General features: G+C 36.6%; 1 protein-coding gene across 1 annotated transcript in view; it reads right to left on the reverse strand.

The window, feature by feature from the left end:
- Nucleotides 1-25806, reverse strand: part of PIGN (phosphatidylinositol glycan anchor biosynthesis class N) — a 207271-nt gene that overhangs the window by 88713 nt on the left and 92752 nt on the right. The window contains exons 14-15 of the mRNA XM_043979114.1: nucleotides 5673-5751; nucleotides 141-323 (exon numbers count right to left, since the gene is read on the reverse strand). Of these exons, the coding sequence (XP_043835049.1) occupies nucleotides 141-323; nucleotides 5673-5751 (262 nt within the window). The remainder of the gene's footprint in view (nucleotides 1-140; nucleotides 324-5672; nucleotides 5752-25806) is intronic.

The raw sequence follows: 25806 nt of genomic DNA on the forward strand, positions 1-25806 counted from the left end.
ATAGATAAATTTCAGAGCAGAGGAAGGAGTGCCTAGTGCAATGACTTGGGCAAAGGAGACACAAAAATCATATCCACTGATATGATTAAATTTCAGTCTTCCTTACATGACACCATGGGCCTTACAGGCTTTTAACTTACCTTTCCACCTTTAATAACACTTCTTTTCAGACTAGAATGAGACTTGATAATCATTATAGTAGCAAAAGATATCCATCCAATGAAACCGATAACAACACTGATGCCCAGAAAGAATCTGTTGTAAGTATGGTAATATGACAAGCCTTCCAGGGAAAGGTGAATCAGTTCCTTGCAAAGAGAGATCTGGGAAAAAAGAAAAACAAATAGCATCGATGTGGAAAGAATTAAAACAAATGTATTGTACATCCTAATACTTTTTTTTAATTGGATCTGAGATCAGATGGATATAATTTTGCCACCAATGGCAATCACAACTTATCTATGTCTGCCCATCTTATTCAACCCTTATCCAAATTCTCCATAAATTTACCCATGAGGTTCATCCAATGTGCTAAATAAGGGCCTTCCTTCCATTCTTCTGACACTGAGGGGACACTGATGCATTACAAGGGCTGTCTACTGACTATGCCTTATTCTTACTACATGACCAGCCCACCTTTCTCTGACATCATACTTCATCCCACTTATCCTATGTTAATTTGTAATTTATTGTTTGTAATACACTTCAGCTTGCTTGTACCAACCAGGAGCTTCTCCATTGCCCTTTAAGAGAAGAAAAGGTTTCCCATTTATGTACTAGCAGTATATAATAAATTTAATATCATTCTTGATGGCACGCTTCTCAAGGCATCTACCACTGGGGAACACAAGCATGGAGTAGGCATTCCATGTGAATAATTTGGACACTTAAATCCAATATGCAATGGCAATTACTAAGGGAATTAAATGAGGATCTGCCTACTAGTAGATTCATTAATCAATGTGTAGTATTGGTGGTGGGACCTACTTGGACTCATATGGAAGGTGGGATTTCAGATAAATTGTGTGGACAAGATATTTTTCAGGTACCAAGTTGAGAAAATAAGAATTTATAAGATGGAAATGGGTCTGGATAGATCACTCATGAAATAACATTCTGGGGGATGCAGGCACTAAAGGGGGCAGTGCTAGACATTGCAAATTGGTAAATAATGGGAAAAGGCTGGGATGGATGCCAAGATAACATATGGGAGTCATTTATCATGACCATACAGAGATTAGGGATAATTGGCATGCTGATATGTTAAAAGAAGATTAGTTTCCAATGGATGAACTCTACCTATACCTAAAGAACAATACCTTAGCTATAAGGATGTAGGGAGTAGATCAATATTAGACAGGGGCAGATAGCCAACTCAACATTTCCTAAAACTATCCCTTAGAAGATTATATAGTTTAAAAATTTGTGGCCATTCTCAAGCTGAAGAAATATTTTATACAACCAGATTTACACAAGGGTCTGTGTGGATTGCTATTTTGCTCTCTGGAGTTTTCCAGAAATGGTCTTATGCCCCAAGATTCTTTAGAATTCTTGGGCAAATGTGAGAAGGGCTAACATTAGGTATAGTCTGAAGTGAACAATGCCACCCTTACTGGTACCGATGAATTTCCGCATGTGGTAGATGAAGATGGCCCAGATAGAAGAAGAGAATAGAGTTATTACTCTGATTTATGGTGAATTCTTCCATTGGTAGCAGTTTCTAGAGAATCATCCAGTGAAACAAGGGACTGGATTTCATTTTAAGTGCACTGAAATAATATTTGGAGATACCAGAAGTGGTACATTCAGGTGGAAAGTACAAGCAAAAGTTTTCTTTCCCTAAATATTGAGGATGGATGAAAGATGGCACTTAATTAATTTTTCCAAATTAACAAGCATTTACTTTTTTTTCTTTCTACCTTTATCCTCTCCCCACAAAAGAAAAAAACAAACAAAAACCCCCCAAAAATCTTGTTACAAAATGTATAGTCAAGCAAAACAAAACCCTACATTGACCCCGTCCAAAAATGTATCTCCTGAAGTGAGTTGCCAAGGACATTGGAAGTACTAACAATGGAACAATATAGTTGGTCATTCAGAGAATACATTTTGAACCAGAATAGAGAACTGGGCACAAGTAGTACAGGAACCACACCTGCTTGATCTCCTCATGTACAAATAAAATATTAGATTGGGGGGGGAGGGGCGGCAATCAAGGTTAACTGACTTGCCCAGGGTCACACAACTAGTAGCTGTCTGAGTCAGAATTTGAATTCAGGTCCTCCTGACTCCAGAGCCAGTGCTCTATCCACCATGTCATCTAGGTGCCTCAATTAAAATATTTGAAATGAAAATGAATGACATATCATAGATTGAGATATGTCATATTTCTTAAGCCCAAATGGGATGGTGTCTCTGTGATTGTATATAAGTGCTAGGGATAGGGGCTTATAGTGTGCAAGTGCCTGGTGGGGCATTGGAGAAGGGGGAACTTAGTACATGTGCTGTAACTGAAAAGGGAACCTCTACATTCCATGGGAAAGCAAGATGATTAACTTCTTTTAGATAATCTAATTACTATAGCTCAAGTACAACAGCATACAGATTGAAACTGAACTGAGTGAAAAAATCAATACACCCAGCTGAGACAAGATGATTTTGATTCATTCCCCAATTGGGCTTTTATTTTATGAAACAAGGATAAGTGAGTTGGGAATTATATGCTAATGCCACTCCTTCCTCACTTGCGGTTAGTCTACATGTTGGGAAGAGCATCTCATCTTGAGGTCTGGGTCAACTGTAAGAGAGGTTCCTAGAGTCCTGAGTGCTAGGGCATCACAGAGAGCACCATAATAGAATACTGAAGGAATCTACAGCTTGCCTATAAGCTATGCTGGTTTGCTGTTACTTTAATTTATAATACTACATATTAGATGTGGGAAGGTTATGAAGGTCAAGGGCTTAAATTGGCTGGCAGGTTCTTTCCTTAGTACCTGGTAAAGAATAAGTCTGAGAAATAAAGGCTGATCATTCACTTGGTGGATTAAGGAAAGCTGTGAGGACTTGACTTTCTTTCCCTTTCTACTCTTGCTTACCTGGAGATATAGCAATATTATAAGGATTCTTTACTGGTTATCTGGAATTATTGTAGAGTGGAGAAGAGAGGAAAGAAAGAAGGGATGAGTATAGCCAAAAGGACTATAGCTATTGCTGGAGGGAAAAGCTCCACTGAGCTAGAGAGTTAGAGAAAGAAGAGAGGCAAAGTACATGATTACTGAAATCAAAAGCATTAAATGTAAGGGAGTATTGGGGATCAGATGTGGCCCTTTGATCCCAACGGGATTTAGTAATCGATATAGGATTAGGACTACTTTTACTGTGCTGGAGTTAATGAGAAATGGATCTGCTGAAGGGTTAAGACAAAGGGTGGGGGAAACAGAAAGAGAGAAGAGATGAGAGGATATCTGCATACATCAGTCTTTAAAGTGATATGTCACTGTAAAAATATAAAAAAGCTGAACTAGACGCGAAGGGCATGCCAGTCTATTTTCTTCTAGTGAATCAGACCATGAGTGGCAAATAAAGCTGTGCAAAATGCTTATATCATCAAAGATCTAAGTTATTCTGCAACTGTATGGAATGAATATTAATAATGCAGCAATCAACAAGTATTTATGAAGTGCTCCCAGTGAACCAAGTAGTATGCCTAAAAAAAAAAAGTGGAAAAAAAAATTCTTGCTCTCTCCTCGTACATTCTGACAAGGGAAACATATGTTTATTTTTATAATGGGGGGAGCTGGGGACCAGGAAATGTCTTCTGCAAAATATATCACTAGAGCTAGGGATTCTCAGAGAGAGTATGAGGGAGAGAGCATTCTGTACACTGGGGATGGGCAGTACCAAGGCATGGAGATGAAAAAGGGAGCACTGTGTGTGAAGAGCAATAGAGAGCCAGCAGGGTTACATCGTAGAGTGTGGGAAGGGCAGTAATGTGTAAAAAGTCTGGAAAGACAGAAATAGGCCAGAATGTGGAGAGCTTTAAATGCCCCAAAGAGGCAAAGATATTTGACCTGAGAGGTAATAGGGAGATCAGTGAGTGAATAAGCAATGACAGTCTGATCTGAGAACTAGGAAGATCACTCATTAGGAGGCTATTGAAATTGCCCAGGTAAGAGGTGATGAGGGCCTCAACTAGGGTGGTGGCTTTGTGAGTAGAAACATGGGAATGAACACGAGATGCTATGAGATAGACATAAAAAGATTTGGTAATCTAACGTATATGTGGTATGAGTGAGGGTAACAGTGAGGATGCAAGCCTAGGTAGGTGATGATGTCATTGACAGTAAAGAAGAAATGACAGTAAGGAAAAAGTTTGGAAAAGTGGCAGGTTTGGGGAGGAAGGTACCGAGTTCTGTTTTGAACTTTTAAGTTTGGGCCGCCGACAGGAAATCTTGTTTGAAATAGCCAATAGGGAAATGGTGATGTGGAACTGGAACTCAGGAGAGAAATCTTCACAGAGATGATAACTGAACCAAAGAAGTGGGACAAGGATAGAGCTGTGAGGTAAACCCACAGTTAATGGGGGTGACGTAAAGTAGCAATACATTTTAAAATAATGTAAAATTAACATTTGCTAACTTAAAAACAGTTCCAATTCTAGGCTCTCTCATTCCCATCCCAAAATATATAGGATGACAATACATAGATCACTTTAGTCCTTTTGACTAAAGTAAAAAAGTATAAAGATTATTTTGTCTTACAAAATATTGATAAACTTAAAAAACTATAAAAGAAAATATCTCATTTTTAAAAGAATTACCCAGAAATACAAAGCAGTTGTCTATTTTTCTTTCTTTCTTTCTTTCTTTCTTTCTTTCTTTCTTTCTTTCTTTCTTTCTTTTTCGGTGGGGCAATGAGGGTTAAGTGACTAGCCCAGGGTCAAGTGTCAAGTGTCTGAGGATGGATTTGAACTCAGGTCCTCCTGAATCCAGGGCCGGTTCTTTATCTACTGCACCACCTAGCTGCCCCACAGTTGTCTATTTCTGAGAGTGAAATGGGATTGTTTCCTATTTTTGAAGCTCAAGAATTTTGAGGAAAAAAAAAAGTCCTAGAAAATAGGGGAAATGAAAACATGGTTCTACCATGACTTCTGACATAGAACAAATAGGCCCAGGCTTCTTTGATTTCCTTCCAAAAGGATTTTAGTAAGTTAATTCTTTTCTTTTCTTTTAACTCATGTATTTTCCTACAGAAATAATGTTACATTAGAGAATTAGGTTCTAGTGCTAACCCACAAAAATCTTATAATATAATATAGCTGGGAAATAAAGAAAGAACCACTAAACAGATATATTTGTTTGCTCCTCAATTAGAATAGAATATGGCGGCTCACAGAATATACTTCTCCCTTTCTAGGGCTCAGAAGAGTTTCCTGCTCTGCTCTTCTCTGCTGGGGTAGCAACGGCCACACATTTAGGACTTTCAAAAATGAAGGACTGGGGCAGCTAGGTGGTGCAGTGGATAGAGCACTGGCCCTGGATTCAGGAGGACCTAAGTTCAAATCCGGCCTCAGACACTTAATACTTACTAGCTGCGTGACCCTGGGCAAGTCACTTAACACCAATTGCCTCACCAAAAAAAAAAAAAAAAAAAAGGACTGTGCATACACTTACCACATCCTGATATTTCTTCTGTTTAAGGTAGGACCTTGCTTTTCCTAACATCTCAAGCTGTTTGGAATCAGAAAGTAACCTACAAAAAACACAATATACTTGTTAAAGGGTACATACTCCAGGTTACTTACAGCATCTAATAACTTTAGATATTGAGGCAGAGATAATAAGATGAGCTTGAAGAGTTTGGAGCAGAAGAATAACACCAGGAAGAACTTCATGTTTTGTCACATATCATAGAATTCTAGTTGGAAAGGACCTCAGAGGTTATCTAGTCCAAATTAGTCCTGAAACATAAATCTACTCTATAGTATCCACAAACTTAGCAACTTTTGCTTCAGAACATCCTATGACAGGGGCTTCACTAGCCCAGGAGGCAGCCCATTTCATTTTTCAATGGCTCTAATTGTTGGGAAGTTTTCCCTTAAATTAAGCCTCTTGGCAATTTCCATGCAGTGGTCCTACTTGTGTACTCTTGAGTCAAGGAAGAAAAAAGAGCACTACTTTCTCTATCTACTAACACTTCATAATCAAAAGATTACTATCATGTTGCCCCCACCCTCCAATAATTTTCTTCCTCCAATCAAGCTTCATATAAAAAGGTATCAACTTTCTTCACAATCCTCTTAGTAACTTTTATAGCTTCTCAGTGGCCCCTTAAAATGTTTATTTCCCTCCCCGCAAATTGGCATGGTGCCTTAAACATAGTAGGTGTGTTTTACAAATATCTGTTGAATAAGATATTGTACAATGTCTGAGTATCCTTCAGATAGGATTTTTGAACTTTCAAGGATATCAAAGGGGAATTTCCAAGAGGAAAAGGCTGTGGAAACTGGATGTAGGAAATAAGGACTGAAAGGTCAGCTAACATCATTTTATGGAGGGACTTGAATGTCGGGACGAGGATTTTGGATTTTACTTAGTGTGTAATTGGAAATCATCAAAGGTACTGATTCAGTGTTCAGAGCTGGGGACCAGAAATATTAGTCACACAGCAGTGTATAGAATAGACTAGAATTATTTTGTTCCCTTCTTATTATTGTAAAAAAAAATATCTAGGAAAGTTTGGGGGATTTTATGTGTGATCAATAATATGTAAAATTTATCTTACTAATCATGTGACTCATGTATGTAGTAACTCCTGAAGCTCCCAAATGTGAGACTGCTTACAGACATACTCTCATATGAAAGCTACGTTTTTATTTAAAGACAATTCAAACATGAATTAGCTATCTTAAGAGAATATTAATTCTATTAGTAATAGTTTTTTTTTAAGTAATTTCTTTGGAATATGTTAAGCATATTTCTTTACTGCTAAGGAGGTTGTCTGCTTAGTTTTTCCTTGCTTTCATGTTGAAAAGCAAATAGAGATGCAGAGAACTTGGAACAGATTCAGAAAAGTGGCAAAAAAGGATTAAAGAGAAGAAAATTACCTTTTCCTTGAGAGAAGGTTAAAGATCCTAAATAATTTAGCTTGGAAAAGAAAGGCTTCTGTGAGCGGACAATAACTGTCTACACATGCATTAAGACATTATAGAGATGATACTGATTCTGATTAGCTTATTCTCTATCTGCCCTAAAGAGAGTAAATGGCCTTAAACTATAATATAAGGAACTGGGCTCAGATATAATAAAGAATTTCCTTACAATAAAACAAGTTTAGATTTTGGAACCTACTTTTCTGTAATAACTGCTGAATTGGATTAAAAGTACTCAAAAGGGGATGTGGGGAAACTGGGACACTAATGCACTGTTGGTGGAGTTCTGAACTGATCCAACCAATCTGGAGAGCAATTTGAAACTATGCCCAAAGAGCTACAAAACTGTGCATACCCTTTGATTCAGCAATACCACTGCTAGGTTTAGATCCCAAAGACATTCCCCAAAAGAGAAAAGACCTATTTGTACAAAAATGTTTATAGCAGCTCCTTTTGTGGTGGCTAAGAACTGGAAATCAAAAGGATGCTCATCAATTGGGGAATGGCTAAACAAGCTGTGGCATATGAATGTAATGGAATATTATTGTGCTATAAGAAATGACGAGCAGGATGATTTCAGAAAAACCTGGAAAGACATATGAACTTGTATATAGTGAAGTGAACAGAACCAGGAAAATGCTGTATACAGTAACAGCAATATAGTTCTCAATGAACAACTGTGCATGACTTAGTCATTCTCAGCAATACAATGATCCAAGATAATCCCAAAGTACTAATAATGATGAAACATACTATCCATCCCCAGAGAAAGAACTGATATTGATTGAATAGACTGAAGCAATTCTATTTTTCACTTTTTTCTTTCATTTTTTTCTTTTCAGTCTTATACAAAATGATCAATATTGAAATGTTTTACATAATAGTACATGCGTAAGATGTATCTGATTAATTTCTACCTTAGGGAAGAGGGAGGGGAGGGAGGGAAGAAGGGACAGAAATTGGAACATAAAACTTTAAACAAAAATGTCTAAATTAAAATAAATTAATTTTTTAAACTCTAAAAAAATATTCAAAAGAAGCACAGGTTCATCTGTTCCAGATTGTATAAACCAGATTGTACAGTCCCATCTAGTCATATAAATCCTGGATTTCCTGTAGCTATACTTGAAGATAGTTTTAAAGAGATTTGATGAGGATAAATCGCTAGAAAAAATGAAGGATAAAATATGAAGGGAAAATTTTATTTGTAAATGCTAAATTTTTAAAAGAATACTATAAAATTATAATCACTTGAACATTAGCATTACTCATTTAACAGTCACATCCGATGCTTTAGAAAGGACCAAATTACAACTGAGTGTATCAGCTATGATGTAGGATGGCAAGAGAATACAAAACTATAAAAGAAGACTCCAGTAGGGAGAAAAACTGCTTCTAATCAGTGTACATTTGATTATTCATACAACTTTTCAGTATATTTTGCCAAGGTTGGTGAAAAAGATAGAAAAGATAAGGACAAGTTAAAAGTTTAGAAATACATAGGGATATGATCATATTGATAAAAAAAGTAGAAATGTGGACCAATAGCTAGACTAATCAATAAACAGAAGAAGACAAAGGGGGAGGGCCTATGATGATAATTTATTGATAAGGAACTCCAAAATATGAACAAGTATTCAAAAATTCAAGGACTTCCTAAAAACCCAGATGAAAAACCAAAAGGATTCCAGGGAGTACTGCTGCCCAATGGAAATGTTTAAAGAGAAAAACAATGTGGGAGTTAAGAGAAAATGTTTGAATTACTTTAAAAAAGCACATATACTTGTATGTGTTAATTCTGAATCCTATTATTTACACTTGTATCTGTTTAATGATTTGGGTGTTCAATCCAGGATGGATTTACAGAGCTATTATAACATAAAACTTGTTTGGTTCTAGTTAATAACTCTATATCCAGAAATGGAAGAACTTCTTAAAAGGGTGGGCATTCATTTACTTTATATGTTGACATAACATTGAGTCTCTAATGCAAAATGGTTTGCTAGTGAAATGATTAAATGAACTGTAACAAATTTTGTAAACCTTTTGACCAGGGATTAAGCAGGAACCAGGAAGAGGTTTTCATTATCCACATACTATAATATCCACGTAAGTACTTATCTTTTACTTTAAAATAATTTAAAACCTAATAGCAATCTTTAAATTTCTACGTTTTTAAGGAATACATAAAGTTGCAGATGATAACATAACAAGTAAATATGGTCTTTTTTTTTAATTCATGGAGCATTTTAAAGAATGTAGACTGGAACTTAACAACTGTCTAAGTATTGGAAGAGTAATGGGCACAGTATTACTGTGTAAGAGAAATACTGTTCAATTGTAAAAAAAAAAAATTAATGGATTAGCATGCTATTGTAGAAAGAATTCTAGATTCAAAAAGCTTAAGTTCAAATCTTTGTTCTGCCATTTACTGTTCATATAACCACGAGCCAGTCACTTTAACCCTACAGGCATCAGCTTCCTCAATTCTAAAATGAAGAGATTAGATTAGAGAAGAGCTTCTTGACCTTTTTGAGTCATGGACCCCTTTGAGTCATGGACCTGGTGAAGCCCATATATTCCTTTTCAAATGAATGTTTTCAAGTGAATACAATACATAAGCATTGTAAAGGAAATAAATGTTGGTGAAAATTAAAATGTACTTTTTTTCCCCTTAATCCAATTTTATGAACCACCCCACCCTCTGATCCAGTTAAGAAACTGGATTAGAGGATTCAAAGGTTCTTTTCAGCTCTTACAAGAAAGACAGAGGATTTTTTTTTTAATTATAAGATGCTTCTAAGTGAGGCTGTAGAATTTCTTTTTCTTCCCTAAATTTAAATTGTTTAAACTGTGGCAATCATTAGGAAGTTTTTCCTTATATTGTAGTAAAATGTCTCTCCCTTTTGCTTCTACCCAGTGCTCCTAGATCCTAGTTATTTATCTTCACTGTGGTCCTTAGCAAAAAGTAGTAAACATAAGTGATCTTCCAAAGTTTCTTCCATTCTTACATTTTTATAAGCCTAGAATTATTCTTTTTATTCCTTCCTTCCTTCCTTCCTTCCTTCCTTCCTTCCTTCCTTCCTTCCTTCCTTCCTTCCTTCCTTCCTTCCTTCCTTCCTTCCTTCCTTCCTTCCTTCCTTCCTTCCTTCTTCCTTTCTCTTTCTTTTTGTGGGGCAATGAGGGTTAAGTGACTTGCCCAGGGTCACACAGCTAGTAAGTGTCAAGTGTCTGAGGCCAGATTTGAATCCAGGAAGGGTGGTTTATCCACTGCACCACCTTGATGCCCCCAGAATTATTCTTTAAGGTGTAAATCTGACATCATTTCCATAGTTACAAGAAGATAGATAAATTACTTCATTGAACATTTTGCACCTCACACAGGAATGCTGTGATTAAATGAAATTACTGTTCTCTATTTCAAAGGGACATCCTGGCCCTGGGATCAGCAATCTATAGCCTGTACAGTGTATTTTTAAGAATGGTTTTTATCTTTTTAAATAAAGTTTTGTTGTATTTTTTTTTTTAATTTAAGCCTTTTTAGGGCCAGATTTAGCCCTCTGGCCATAGCTTGCAAATCCCTAGCCAGCCAGTGATTAACTGTCTTTGAAAGTCCAATTTGACTTAATGTTGCATGTTGCTATGAAACCTTAAGACAAAAAAAAAAAACTTTAAAATGGAAGACGACCACAGCAGACAGAGAACGGGGCTTGAAATTGGAAAGACCTAAATAACTTAACCCCTCAGTACCCCAGGCAACCCTCTGAGATCACAAGTTGCAGAAAAGGGCTAATCTGAATTGGTAGAAGAAGTTTCCTTAGTTAGGAGTTCCCTCTACTTATAAAATTATACATTCTAGCTCCTACCTCTATTATTGAATAAAATTCACCATCTTGTTATGATTAATACATTCATGTGTATATAACATATATATATATACATGTATAGTTATATTATTTCACAAGCTATCTTTTTCAGAATGTAGCTATGGGTCAAAGGTTCTGAGGATTAATTATTAAATTCTTAGACAGGCTTAAAATATCATATTAGCAAAAACAGTATATAAACATTCCACATAAAGTGGTCTATTTATATGATATAGCTCAGAGCTAGGCAATGGCTCCTTTTGCATCACTGTAATTTTTAAATATGAAACAAAATTAATTAAATTATAAAACACAAAGAATTGTTGAATCTCAGAGATGAGAGGCACCCTACAAGCCAACCCATGTCTGAAGCAAGACTCCCCTCCCACAATAATCCCTAAAATGGCCATCTAAAGGCTGCCATGACAGGAAATTTTCTATCTTACAAAATACACCATTCCACTTTTGGACAGCTGCAATTGTTAAGAAGTTTTCCCTTATGGAAGTAAAATCTCTCTCCTTTTAACCTCTAGTCACTGATCCTGGTTCTGTCCATTAAATCAAGCAAAATCAATCTAATCCATCTCCTTTGTTAGACATGGTGACTTTTCTCAAAAGGTCTATTTACATGGGTTAAACATTTCAATTTTTTTCCAACTTCCTTTCTTCATATGCTTTCACGTATTTCTTGCTACAATTGAATATTTCTGTAAATGGGAAATCTCTAGTTTCAATATGCTCCAAAATTCACTTGTAAATGACTTCACAGAGGCTTGGAACACATTTTCTCATAGGACCAATGTTATAAATGGTGGCTAGGTTCCCAGGCTATCCCCCCAAAAGTCTAATTGAACATATAGCATAATAGAAATACTATACTTGTACAAAAAAGAAAAATAGAAAATAATATTCTATCAATAACAATGTTTCTATTGGAATTCAACTTTAGCAAGAAGGCAACTAGATGACCTTTGTGGACCCTTCCATTCTAAAGATTCTATTATGATTTAAGCATACTATACCAATCAAATCTTAGAGTAGAATAAAAGGGCTCATTAATTGAGGCACCTGAAAAAAGGTGGGACATAGAAAGAAACATGGAAGCAGTAGTACATGAGGAGACTAGCGGGTGACAGAGACATTATCTTTACTTATTTCCCTCTCTTAGAGTCTGGGGACAGCCAAACTTTTGACCTTGTGAATACCTATGCTTGACCACCTGTCCTTAAGAAGCAGACTCCTTGATCCAACCTTTGATGGACAAAATGTGGTAGCACTTTTGCTACCACAATGTGTAATAAAAGTGTCAGAGTGTGTAATAAAAGGGCAACCCAGTGAGTTGGGGGAAACATGTTTTGTTATTTAAGGCAGTGGTCTCCAAACTTTTTTGATCATGTACCCTTTTAAGCAAAAAAATTACACTCTGAATATAAGTATATTTTCTTCTTTATAAATCATGTTCATGGTACTATTTCACTAATAATTATATATTCTAAAACTTTTACAAAAATTTAAATTAAAAATATTTGGAAAAATTATTTTAATGGTAGAAAAATCTATTTGCTCTCACTAAAATATAGTATTTTGGTGAAAACAACATGAAAGATCATGCTTCATTATAAATCATACTTTAAAACTTTGTGATATGCAATTCAAAGATCTGTTTCTAAGTTCTGTTTATTCTGATACTTGGCTTTAATGGCTGTCACAGCTGAAGAAGATACATCACAAAGACACATAGATCCAAATGGAAGAAATGCATCGTTGGTTCTGCTTACTAAATCATTATACTCATTTTTCATTCCTATCTACCAATTATGCAAAGGTCTTTGTTGAAATTCAGCTAGTAAATTTCCATCTTCCCTGATTTCAATCAGTCATTCTTGAAAATTAATCAAATGCTATTGTATTTTTGTATTTTTAACAAATGTGTTTGGAAACTTTACATTTGGAAGATATTTAGAGAGGTAAGAAAAAAAATTTGTCTCTAAGTTTTTTAAGTGTGCAGGAGTGAGTTTTTATAGATGACATTATTTTCCATAAGACAGGTAAGTATCTACGAAAAGGGTATGGGTAACAGAGTCAAATGCTGTAGAAAAGTCAAGAAGGATGATGAGTGAGAAAAGGTCATCAGATTTGGCAAATAAAAGATCATTAGTATCTTTGAAGAGAGTAGACAGATTCAGTTGAGTGAGAATCAAGGATAAGAAAGCTGAGAAAGAGAGCTTCCCTTAATGGAATTAGGATAGTTAGGGAAATATCATGCTATAATAAAATTAATAATATAATAGATAACAGTTCTCATTAGGGATTCATACTCTGCAGCTTGCAGTTGGGGTAGAGTGCTTCTTTTATAAGGCACTCCGAGTGCATCAGTCATAAAGTGATCTCCTGGCAGAAGGGGCAATATATGGGGATGCTAGGAGGAAAGAGGAGTTTTGTCTTGTGGATGCTTTAGGTACCTGGGACTTGGTTAGGTTTTAACTATCTTGAGGAGCCAATACCTGGTGAAGCCAGAGGAGGTTAGTAGAGAAAGGAAGGGCTGCATTATAAGTGGTAAAGGGCATGTTGTATTGCAGAGTTGTCCTCAATAGATTACTATGAGGAAACATTAGATTCAATCCATCTTCTCATCCTGTGATTTGTTTGTCACACATCTTTTAGGGTCATGTTATTGTCCTCCCCACAGATAGCTATGGCCCCCACTTTGGAACCACTGATTTAAAGTACCAGGACAAGCTACATCCTGCTCCAATTTTGTACGTAGTGAGGATGAAGCAAGGTAACAGACGTGAAAGCATCTTGAAAAACTGAGTCTTATAAATGTGAGGTGCTATCATTACCAGAAGATCTAATTCTAAAAGTACTTAATTTGCATTATATACCTGGGGGGCATCATCTCTTTTAGTAAGAAGGATTTAAAAGAAAAAAAGATCCTGGAATTAACAATACAGTTGAGAATACAAAATAACATATACTAAGAAACAATACAGAGTAATTAAATCAACTAACAATCATTTATTAGGCTTCGATCCTGGGCTGGGCAATGTGAGAGGTACTGATGACACAATTACAAAAGTCAAAGACAGTATATTATCAAAATACTATGGTTCAGGCTATCCATGCAACAGGAGCTCGAGTTCATAGACAGAATCAAAGTAGTGAGAGAAGGTTATGTGGAAAAAGTAATGGGTTCTAAATGATGAAGAGGATTTGGATGAAAATAGTGGAGTGGGGTGGGCAATTCCAGGACTAGGTAAAGAATATGAGGAAAGCCACAGATGGAGGAATTAGTCAGTGTTAGAGATAGTGCAACCAACTTTATTTCAGGGAAAGAGTCATGTTGAAAAAGCTGGCTTTAGAAACAGAAAGACCTAAGTTCAACATTTGACACATACAGACTGTGATACTAGGCAAGTCCCTTGACCATTGGAGTATGGCTGGCCAGTCATACTCTAAGACTAAATAAGCTGCACACTTGCATTTGTAGAATGAGTTTCCTGATTTCCCAGGAGCTCCTTGAGATACCAATAAAATAACACCCAAATTCAATAAATGTGAGTTAGCATTAATAGCAGAAGATCTTAAAAACACCTCTAATGCAGTATGAACTTGGTCTGAAGCCCTTTTTGACCTTTATTTTTTTTTCTGGAATTCCTATGACTTTCTAACTTTACCTTTTTTATTACCTAATTTTTTTAAAAGTAATAATGAGATCTTTATATGGCATTTTAAAGTTTATAAAGGGTTTTCTTTCTCTTTTTCTCATCAACTCTCTCATACTTGATACATATAAAACTCATCCTTCTTGGCCTCTCTATGGTACATCACATGACTGACCAACCTCTCTTTCTGGATTCTTTCTTCTTCTCTTCTTGGCATTTTAGTGACACTGCTCTTTGCTCTCCTAACCCTTGTCTAACTGTGCTTTCTCAGTCTCATTGGCTGGACCAATATGGATATCATGCCCCAACTTGTTTGGTCCAATAGATCTGTCCTAACTCCCTATTCTCTCTTCTCATCTTTCCATTATATTCCTTCACTTAGTGACCTCATTAGTTCCTATAAATGTTTATTATCTTTATGTATATTACTTCCAGATAAATACAGATAGACAGGCAGACAGATATTCAGCCTTAGTATCTCTTCAGAGCTCTAGTCACACATCACTATCTATTGGATATTTCAATCTGGATATTCTATCAGCATTTTAAACTCAACATATCTAAAACAAAGGTCATTATCTTCCTTCCCCCCAAATCTATTCCTCTTCCAAACTTTCCTATCTCTGGCCATACCACTATTCTTCCAATTAACTAGTTTGTAATTTCCTTTACTTTTCAGTCTCCCTTATCCCATATATCTAGCATCTGTCCCCTTCTCTTTACTCATATGGTCACCACTATAGTTAAGGTACTCATAAAATTCTTCTCACCTACTGAAAAAAACTAATTAGTTTACTTATTTCAAATCTCTCCCTTTCTCCAGTCCATCATCCACAGAGCTGTCAAAGTGATTTTCCTAAAGCACGACTTTGCCCATGACAATCCCCTATTCAATAAAATTCAATGGCTCCCCATTGCCTCTAAGATAAAATACAAACTTGTCTGTTTGGCATTTAAACCCCTTTACAACCTACCTTTCCAAACATACATTATTCCCCCTTCCCACATTCTACTTTCCATTCAAACTGGACTTAACCTTTCTCATTCATGAAATGCCAACCATCTCCATTACTTTCCATTCACTTTCCCAGGTGCACATTCTCACTCATGCCACCTCTCAGAATCCCTTGTTTCCTTGAAAACTTAGCTCAAATGCCACCTTCCATATAAGGCCTTTCCTGGTCATCCCAGCTGTTAGTGCCCTCCCCCAAATTTATCTCTCTCTATATATAAGATCTATAGATAATGCAATATCTGTATCTATAGATTTGCTATATGACAAAGTATGAAGTATAGCTTATAATGAAGCATACTCTTTCACATCATTCTCACCAAAATATTACATTTTGGTGAGAATAAGCAGGTTTTCCTACCATTAAAATAGTACTTTCAAAATATTTTTTAATTTTTATTTTTGTAGAAGTTTGTTAATATATAATTATTAGTGGAATAGTAGCATGTACATGATTTATAAAGAAGTAAATATACATATATTCAGAGTGCAACTTTTTGCCAATAAGGGTATCATATAGATAAATATATATACATGGATAGATAGAGCTTTAATAGCTTTAAAATGCACTGAGACTTTTGAAACATCCTGTACATGTAGATAGGTAGATAGGTAGATGATAGATAGATAGATAGATAGATAGATAGATAGATAGATAGATAGATAGATAGATAGATGGATAGATATAGTACATATACATCTTGTTTTCTCTCCAAAGACTGCAAACTGAGTGAAGGCAAGATCTATTTTGCTTTTGTCTTTTGTGCCTGGCAAATAGCAAACATTTTAATAAATGCTTGTTGATTGATTCATTCAAAAAAGATGTACCTTGTCTCATACTCTTACTATTTCTAAGAAACTAAAATGTGTATGTGAGGAAGGGTGCAGTTTGGGATAGTGAAAAATATTTTGCAGTTGTATTCCAAGTACCTAGGTTTAAATCCTACCTTGCTTTGGCATGAACAAGTCACTTAACCTCCTCAGGACTCAGTTTCCTTATTTGTGAAATGATGACCACTGAGGTCCCTTACACACCTCTAACTCTATGCTTCTACGCACATATTTATGCCTATTATTTGATGGGAGAATAAGGGCTGAGTAAAAAATAAAAGCTAATTTTAATTCAAAATCCTGTGTTTATTCCTAAAGATATTAGTCAGCCAATCCAGCTATGGTGCTAGGCTGAGTCATCATTGCCCTATACAACACACTTCTTCCTGTTCAGAGCCAGGAGACTCCATAATATTTGTATTTAAAAAGACAAAACAATGAGCAGGTGGGTTGACACTTCAGAGGTGCAGCCATTAGTATATATGCTATGTCTTTTGTTAGGGTTTTTTTTATCTACATGCCTTGAGAAAAAGAATTATTTTAAAACAATTTAATTCAATATGACATAATAATAATCACATTTATAGAGCCCCTTAAAGTTTGCAAAACACTAATACAGATCATTTAATCTTCATCTTATGAGGAAGGTACTATAAGTATCATTCCCCTTTTTCAGATGGGAAACTGAGACATCAGAGAGCTTCATCCACTTGCTAGAAGGGTCACACAAGTAGAGGAAGTTTTCAAATCCAAGTCTCTTCTGACTCCCAAGGTCAGTACTCTTTCCACTATAACAGGCATAAGAATTACTTACAATAAAATGTAAATAGCTCTTATGAATTGGTCCTCCTACTCAAATTAATTCTAATCCAGTTCAAAAAATAAATATAACACCACTGGAATTTCCAAAAAAGGGAAAAATTCTTATATACTTTGAGGGGAAAAAATCTATCTTGTTGTGGCATACTTGAGAGCACAAACTACTTCTGGACATTACATAATTTGTTTATGGTATGAAGAGAATAAACAAGGAAATGGGGTGAAGGATGAGAAAAATGCTAAAGAAACTCCTGCCAGGTAAATTATCAGAAAGCTAGGAGGGCTCAACAAGGAAGATCAGAACAGATGGGGTCAATCAGAGATCAGTAGGAGGGGAAAGACATCCGACTCAGAAAATAGTGCCTAAGTCCTCTAGAGGAAACTATTTTAGCTCTGGATGGCTGAAAGGACAGCTGGAGCCTCACATGAGACAACTGAGGTTAAGAGAAAACTTTAAGAAAGAGGGCAGAAGAGTTCCTTTAGTTTGACAGAAAACAAACCTCATTAACTTCTGATTACCAAGGATTGTCTCTGATTCAAATGCATAAATGCTCAAATATTTAAGTTTTCCCTCCTAAATTTTATCATTTCAAAGGAGGTGCATTTTCCTGGACAGCTTCTGGACCATTTCCACATTAACAACATAAATGGTGCATTTCACAGAGCTGGCAAGAGTCAGTGCAAAGTGAGGGGAAAGACAACAAAAAACTTCTCATGAAGCTATTTATAGCTGTTTTTAAGTTGTTAAAAGCTACCTCTGAGAAATTCATCAGTAAATCTTATTTGAATGATTTCTCTTTCCTCTCTGCAATATTACTGCAGACAAATAGAACAACAGGAACAACATGATTCCAGGGGACAGATGATGGTCTCTGCTCCCCACCTTCTAAAAGTGAGGTGATGGATTCAAGATGCACAATGAAACATACATTTTTGGATATAGATGGACAGTGTAAGAATTTGTTTTGCTCAACCAGGCATATCTGTTATAAGGTTTTTGTTTTTCTCTTTTCTGTGGTGGGCTGGGAAAGAAAATAAAATGCTTGCTATTTAAAAATTTTAAATCCCGGATCTTTTAATCAATGATTTATGGCTACAAACATGGACTTTTTACTCACTGCCTGCACAATGATCTCTCATCCTTTCCTTTTCATTCTTTCTCCCCTAATTCTCCCTTCTTCCCCCTTCCTTTCCTGCCAATGCACTTCGTCTTTCTTATTATTCCCTCTTTAAATCCAATGGCATTATAGAAACAAGCAACACTGCTTACTGAGCTCTTTCAGAAGGGTGTGTTAGGAGTCATCAACACTGATAACCAGGAGAGCACTTGCATTTCCACCACTGTCATTTCTTTGCAGGGGCCTGGAAGATCCTACCCTGCTCTGAGCTTCTCCATTTGAAGGAAGCAAGAGAAGCCAACACTGCATTTCCCAGTTACTGTTTCTAAAGAGTTCCCTTCCTGGGGCAGCTAGGTGGCGCAGTGGATAAGCACCAGCCCTGGAGTCAGGAGTACCTGAGTTCAAATCCGGCCTCAGACACTTAACACTTACTAGCTGTGTGACCCTGGGCAAGTCACTTAACCCCAATTGCCTGACCTTAAAAAAAAAAAAAAAAGAGTTCCCTTCCTTTCCACCTGCCAATCTCCAACACTCCCACCCACCCAAAGGGAGAAAGCAGAGGGGGTTTGCATCTCTACTTGAGCTACTCTTAACTTGTCTCACACCTGGAAGAGAGAACAACTATTACCTTCTTCCCCTCACCTGAATTTAGGCCCCTAAGGTTCTTTGTATTCGACTGACCCAGTGACATTTATCAAATGTCACTTTACCTCCACATCAATGGGCTGAGAAACAGATATGAATAAATATATAACAGACTATTAATCTGAAGTATAATGAATATCTAGAAAACAAAGTTCATAGGGATAATTTCACTCACTGACCATTAAAAATTTAAGTATTGTGTTTTAATTGAAAAGTACCCTTCTATGAGCCCTATTACTTAGGAGAGCTACTGGATTGTCTCTGGAAATTGTGTGATACTTTTAATGATGCTCTGCTTCTCCCTAAAACAAAGGGCTTTATCTTTAGTATGAGTGTTCTTCCTGTCAGAGTCAGAATGGAGTATTTGAGAGGAAGTAGGCCTCAGAGTAAGGAAGATCTGGGCCCAAGACCCATCCCTGATGCACACTAACTGGCTCTGTGACCCCAGGGAAGTATTTAACTTCTCAGGGGTTTGGGTAACTCTCTCTAAGACTGTTAGCTGCAGAGAAGGTGCATTAACTATAACAGTCCCTGTTGCTGCTCCTAATTCTTCCTGTCATGCTGTATGACTGGAAGTTAAAGAACATTACATTCTCTGAAAAATTAAATTTACAGGGTACCCAACGGGAAACAGAGAGACGTACAGTGGGTGTGAATAGACTGGAACATTACAAATGCAGAGCTGTGCAGGAGAAGCTGCCTCAGAGGTATTTCTGAGTGGAAGGGGATCTAAGCTGGTCACACAGTCAAAAGGATGATGACAAGAGCTAACAGTTACATGGCATTTACTCTGTGCCAGGCATTTTACAATTATTATTTCATTTGATCCTCACAACAACCCTGTAAGGTAGGTGCTATTATTATCTCCATTTTATAGATGAGGAAACTGAGGCAACAGGGGTTAAGTGACTTGCCCAGGGTCTCAGAGCAAGTGTCTGAGGCAGGATTTGAACTCAGATCTTCCTGACTCCAGGCACAGCTCTCTATCCACTGTGCCATCTGGATGCCTAGGTAATCAAGCTGCCTTGATGATCAATAGATACTCGTATGCTGCACAGCACACTAAAGGAGTGAGCAGATGACAATCCAGCACTGGAGGATAATGGACATCTATGGGATCATAAAACTACAGAAACACAGAGCTAAAAGGGATACTGAAAACATATGCTTGAGACTAAATGACAAAAAAAAAAATGGGAAAAATATTCTGTTCGTCTTTCTTTTAAACCTATACCCTTAGCTGTGTGCTCATTAACACAGTGCCCTTCCCCTAAGTCTAGATGAGTATTACAGAAGGTACAGCACCAGCTGGAAACTGAGAGAAACTTTCCATGGAAAGTAATAGTTCAAAGAGAAGGAATCTCATTAGGCCAATCTCCTTTTAAATCTTTTAGGAGATTTTTTGTTTGTTTGTTTGTTTTTACAAGTCCACCTTCCTTACTCCAATCTCTCATGAGTATCTCCACTGCACAGCCACGTGTACAGTGGAAAACGGATGAAATTGAAGTCACAATCTTAAGTTTGAATTGCAGCTCTGCTACTCACTACGTGTGTGACTCTAAGCAAGTCATTTCAGCAGGACGGACCTCAGTTTCATTATGTATAAAATGGAAAGATCCAGGTGGCCTCTAGGGTCCCTTTATAGCTCTAGATGTATGAACAATGACCTGCCATGGTAGTAAAGAGAGGGATGTACGCCTCCACTAAACTCCTATTCTGATATTTCATGGTGTGTGGAGGTGCCACTGTGTGACTGAGAGGTACACCAGCAAAGAGGAGGTCTTGTTAGACCTTGTCAAGATGCAAACGCTTAGAGTTCAGGCCTAACAGCAAACTGGGTGTGTCAGTTGTCAGAGAATCAGTCCAGCTCATTTTAAAGAAACTGGTCTGCAGATTAGTCACCACGTAATGAATTTCTTAGCTAAAAGAAGTCATTCAACATTGAAAGGGTGTGACCTGCATGAACAAAGGAAGTATCTATCTATACTGATGAAACCACTGATGAAGAAAAACATCAAATTACAAATGAACTCTAAAGAAGCCAAGGATAAAATAGTAAAAGGATAAAAAGGCTGTTTATTCAATATTTTTTATTCATTTAAAATTCCTTCAATAGCAAGGAACCCTCCACTCTTTCCATCAAGCTCAAAACGGAAAGATGAAAATGATATCTCATGGGCTATGTACTCTTTTCCTAATCTCTAAGAAAAATATTAAGAGATTGTAGGTATTTGGGCATTTGAAAAATGAAAGATAAAATTGTCATTCCTTGTAGCTCTATAAAAAATATCCCATTAACCAGATCCAACATTTCCCGATGACTAAAGGATTTATGATTTAGAGGAAAGAAGAATGTATGTAATTTGTCTTCTAGTTTAATAAAATGATAATAAATTAAATGCCCTTAAGATTATATTATGACACTAGTAAAGAGAAAGAAAGGCTCACAGCCTAAAAATGATTTTTGATAAATATTCTAAAAATACTATTAGAAATGTGCCTATTCACCTTCCATGTGCCTTTTTAGCAAGAAATTTAATTCCAATTTTATGAAGAACCAAAATGCATTTGTTAGAGTTTAAAGATATGGATTTCACGTCTCCAGCATTATTTTCTGAAGGTGATGATACAGATGTAGTTAATCAGAGTTTTGTTCTTTTACATCAATTTTTAAATAATATTCTTTGCTACTATGGACAAAATGTAATGCTCCCTCCCTATCTTTTTTTTTTTTTTTAACTTTCCTTTAAAGAATTTCCCAGATTAGCCCTCTGGTTTTTCTTTATATTGACAACTTTATCAATCCAGAGGCTATTCACTCGCCCCTTACAATGTTTACAATGTTTTGCTATCCATGCCTATCTCCCACTCCCAACCCCATCGGACACTTTTCCAAAAATAAACTATTTTTTGCTGCATTTGTTAGTTACCCCTCCACACAGTGAATGCTCTGCCTAGTCGCTCATCTCCACCTGCTGGCCAAAGTTGGTAAATGCAGGCCTAGGGTTAAATTCCTTCCAGAGTTCTTCCAATCTATTTCATTTCTGGTAGAAATTTCAAGTAGGAGCCTAACCTCTCATGAAAAAGGAATACATTTTTCTTCCCCGTGGATAAAAGGTAAGCTGGAACACACAAAATGATCACTTTCAAATAATTTAATGCACATTCTGAAGTCATAGTAGCATGTCTGAAAATAAATTAAAATAATGATCAACTTAGGATCCCATGTTTTCTGACCTCTTTTGAATCTAATTCACAATGTCAACACCACCTGCCCTTTCAGGATTATTTTAAAAGCCGACAGATGCCAGCTTTTGGGAGTATTTTTGCAGTAAGTAGGAGCATCTGGATCTTTGGCATATATTCTTGGCAGCTATGTGAGGCTTCTACTTTTCCACTTGCCTCTGGGTATGTCAAATGCTTAGGTTATTAAAGATACACTATATATTCTCAGTACCTTCTTTTAAAATTCATGATTAATTTCACTGTAGCAGCACCTCCCTTTATGTAACAGCCATGTTCCTGAAAAGCGGTATATAAATCAAATTTTAAAAAACCAAATTATATTTTAAATGCATTATGGGAACTCATTATTTAAATCAACTCATGGTTGAATCCTTTTGTAATGCAAATATGAACCTGCCATTTTATCTATTTTCTAAATTTATATTTTCATATGTTCATTGTTTTAAAAAACTGGTAGTTTTTGAGTGCCTACTATCTACGAAGCAATTCTCTGAGGGATATGGAAGATAAAAAGAAGGGTGGGCAAGATCTGGAGAAGTGGAATGAACATGGGAAAGAATTCCAGCATGAACAAAGGTAGAGGCAAAGAGGGTTTGGTTTTTTTGGTGGGGGAGGAGTAATAAAGGAAGGGAGAGTATAAAGTTTTTGTTGAAGATCATGAGACATATTGTTGGAAAGCAAAACTGCGGAGGGCCATGAAAGCCAGGCTAGGAAGTCTGAGCTCTATCCTAAAAGGTACAACAGAAAGCCACTGATATGCATCAGCAGTAATGGGATAAGACGAAAGAATTATGAAAGGTTTGCCTGATCGTCGTTTGAAGAATGAGTGAAAGTGTGTTTGGGGGGAAGGGGAAAAGGAGCAAAAGACTGGAGGCAAGTTTATGATTTCAACTACTGAAATAATTAGACATGAGATGATAAAGGTTTGGGACTAGAGTCTAGGGCAGGGCAAGGGATGGAGATGACAGATAATAAGGGAAGCAATTTTAGGAATTGGTGACTAATTGGAAATGAGGGAGAGGAATAGAGCCAAGTATGGCTCCAAATTTTTTAGCCTTCGTCACTGGAATAATATTAACATGGATATAAATGCAAAAATGAGGTGATGAATCCAGTTTTAGATGTGTTAAATTTGAGGTTACATGGGATCCTGAAATGTTAAGGTGGGGTCTTGGATGCATCTGTGATCTTGACAGGATGGTTACTCCCTCCACTGGTCCAGCCTCCAATTACTTCAGTCCTTTCCATCCTGTGCTACTCTTGCCCATGGCTTTTTGTAAAGCCTACACAGGGGATAGACATTTAATGGATTGGAAACCTTCCTCTGCTTCTCTTAATAATTCCTGGGAATCAATGTAATATTTTCACTAAATGATCAGTCCACTTCCATTTCCAGTAATAGTATAAACACACATGTGTATATGTATATATGTATGCATATGATATCTTATATGCTACCTGTTCCACACAAATCACTTATGATGTATAATATGCTGCAGTTTGTTTTTTAAAAAGCACTATATATCTTTCTACTGCCTTTTGGATTACCTGAAGTGCTGATTCTTTGGAGCGTCTAGTGATCAATGTTTTTTGGACATATAACATCACTGGAAGAGTACTGATGTTTTGTGTGTGTGTGTGTGTGTGTGTGTGTGTGTGTGTGTAAACACACATACATTTTGGATCAGTGAACATCTGGCATTATTGGAAGCATTAAAAATTTTTCCCAGTACAGTCTTCACTAATCTCCTAGTCATTCTGGTCATCTAGTCAACTTACTGCCTATTTGCAACAATATTCGAACTCAAAGGGATGTCCATCTAACTAAATGTCATAATCTGGGCAACGTGATTATTTTTACTTTTTGTTTTTTCCAGTGTGGAGAATCAGATCAACTGTTGTTGTTTTAACCATGGGCTTAATTAAAAAGACTTTTGAGCTCTGATGCTACTGTCACAGTGCCATCTTAAAACAGGAACATTTGTAGAGCCATACTGTCAATAGGGAGTTCTGATGTTTAGATTTAACAAAAGGCGTCCTTCATTACACTGGTGAAGAATGTATAAACTTCTCATTTTTATATCTCTTGCTTGATCTTGATGCTCTTACAAATCATTGAACCAAGGTTGTTATTTGTTTTGTTTTGGGGGGTGTGACATATCTAAGAGAGAATCTTGGCTATAATATACACATGGGAGAGACTTTGTTTCAGGAAAGTTTTCAGGTAGCACTTTATTATATAGTTGAAGGATTTAAAACAACCAACAAGCAATAGACAAAGCAGGATCTTATATTCTCTATACTTCTTAGTTAACTCTGCAGCTGTGATGATATTGTATACCATAGAATAGCAGTTCTTAAAGTGTGGTCTGCAGCCCTCACCCTTCCAAGGGGTCTGCTAGATCAAAACTATTTGCATAATAATACTAAGCTATTTTCATTGTTAATACAGCAAATATCAATGGATATAATCCACATAAACAAAGCTTCAATCATTTTTGTTTGTTTGGGTTTTTGGGGGGGGTGGGGGGGGGCTGGGCATGAGGATTAAGTGACTTGACCGAGGTCACATAGCTAGTGTCAAGTGTCTGAGGCTGGATTTGAACTCAGGTCCTCCTGTCTCCAGGGCCGGTGCTCTATCTACTGCGCCACCTAGCTGCCCCCTTAAATCATTTTTAAGAATGAAAAAGTATCCTAGGCCAAAAAGTGTGAGAACTGCGGCTATAGAAGATTCTCTGCCAAAGCCTGCCCATCTCTTTCTCATGTTTCCTTTGTGAAAAAGTATGTGCATAGTTTGGTAACTGCTGATGTCTTCTCAGTTGCCATTTCTGAATAAGAGATATTTTTTGGTCTTTTGGAATGTTTGCCTCTAAGTTATTTTGGAAAATGGATCTTTCTTTAAATACCTTTAGAACTGTGTCACCTCTGGTAAGGATTTCTTCTTTATGTGTTTGACCATTTCCACCTGTTTCTTCTATCACTGTCTTGTTAAGTATCACCATCATTTCTTCACACAGTCTATTAGGTATCATGGTGAAAGAATTCAAATGTGGTGTTTCCATTAAAGAGAACAAGGAGAATAAATTGCTATAGAAATGCCAGTAGATCTGTATCATTTCATTTAATTGAACATTTACAAGTAACCTCCTTGCAAGCAGGGATCGCTTCCTTTGTTATATTTATGTCTCCAGTGCCTAGCAGAATGCCCAACACATAGTAGGTGCTTAGCAAAAGCTTGCAGATTAATTGTCTTCTGTGTGCCAGGATATAAAGACAAAAATTGTCCCTGCCATCTACATTTTTTATTCTTTTAGAAGGGTACAAAATGTGTGCAAAGAAGCATAAAGAGAGCTAAGAAGTGAATCTGTACTAAGAAGAGGGGTGGGTGGATCAGGGCAAGCATCAAAGAAGACATGCTATTTGAATCTATTTGATGGCTTTCTTCTAGCTTTAT

The sequence above is a fragment of the Dromiciops gliroides genome, chromosome 1 (genome assembly GCF_019393635.1).
Source record: "Dromiciops gliroides isolate mDroGli1 chromosome 1, mDroGli1.pri, whole genome shotgun sequence".
Lineage (NCBI taxonomy): Eukaryota > Metazoa > Chordata > Mammalia > Microbiotheria > Microbiotheriidae > Dromiciops > Dromiciops gliroides.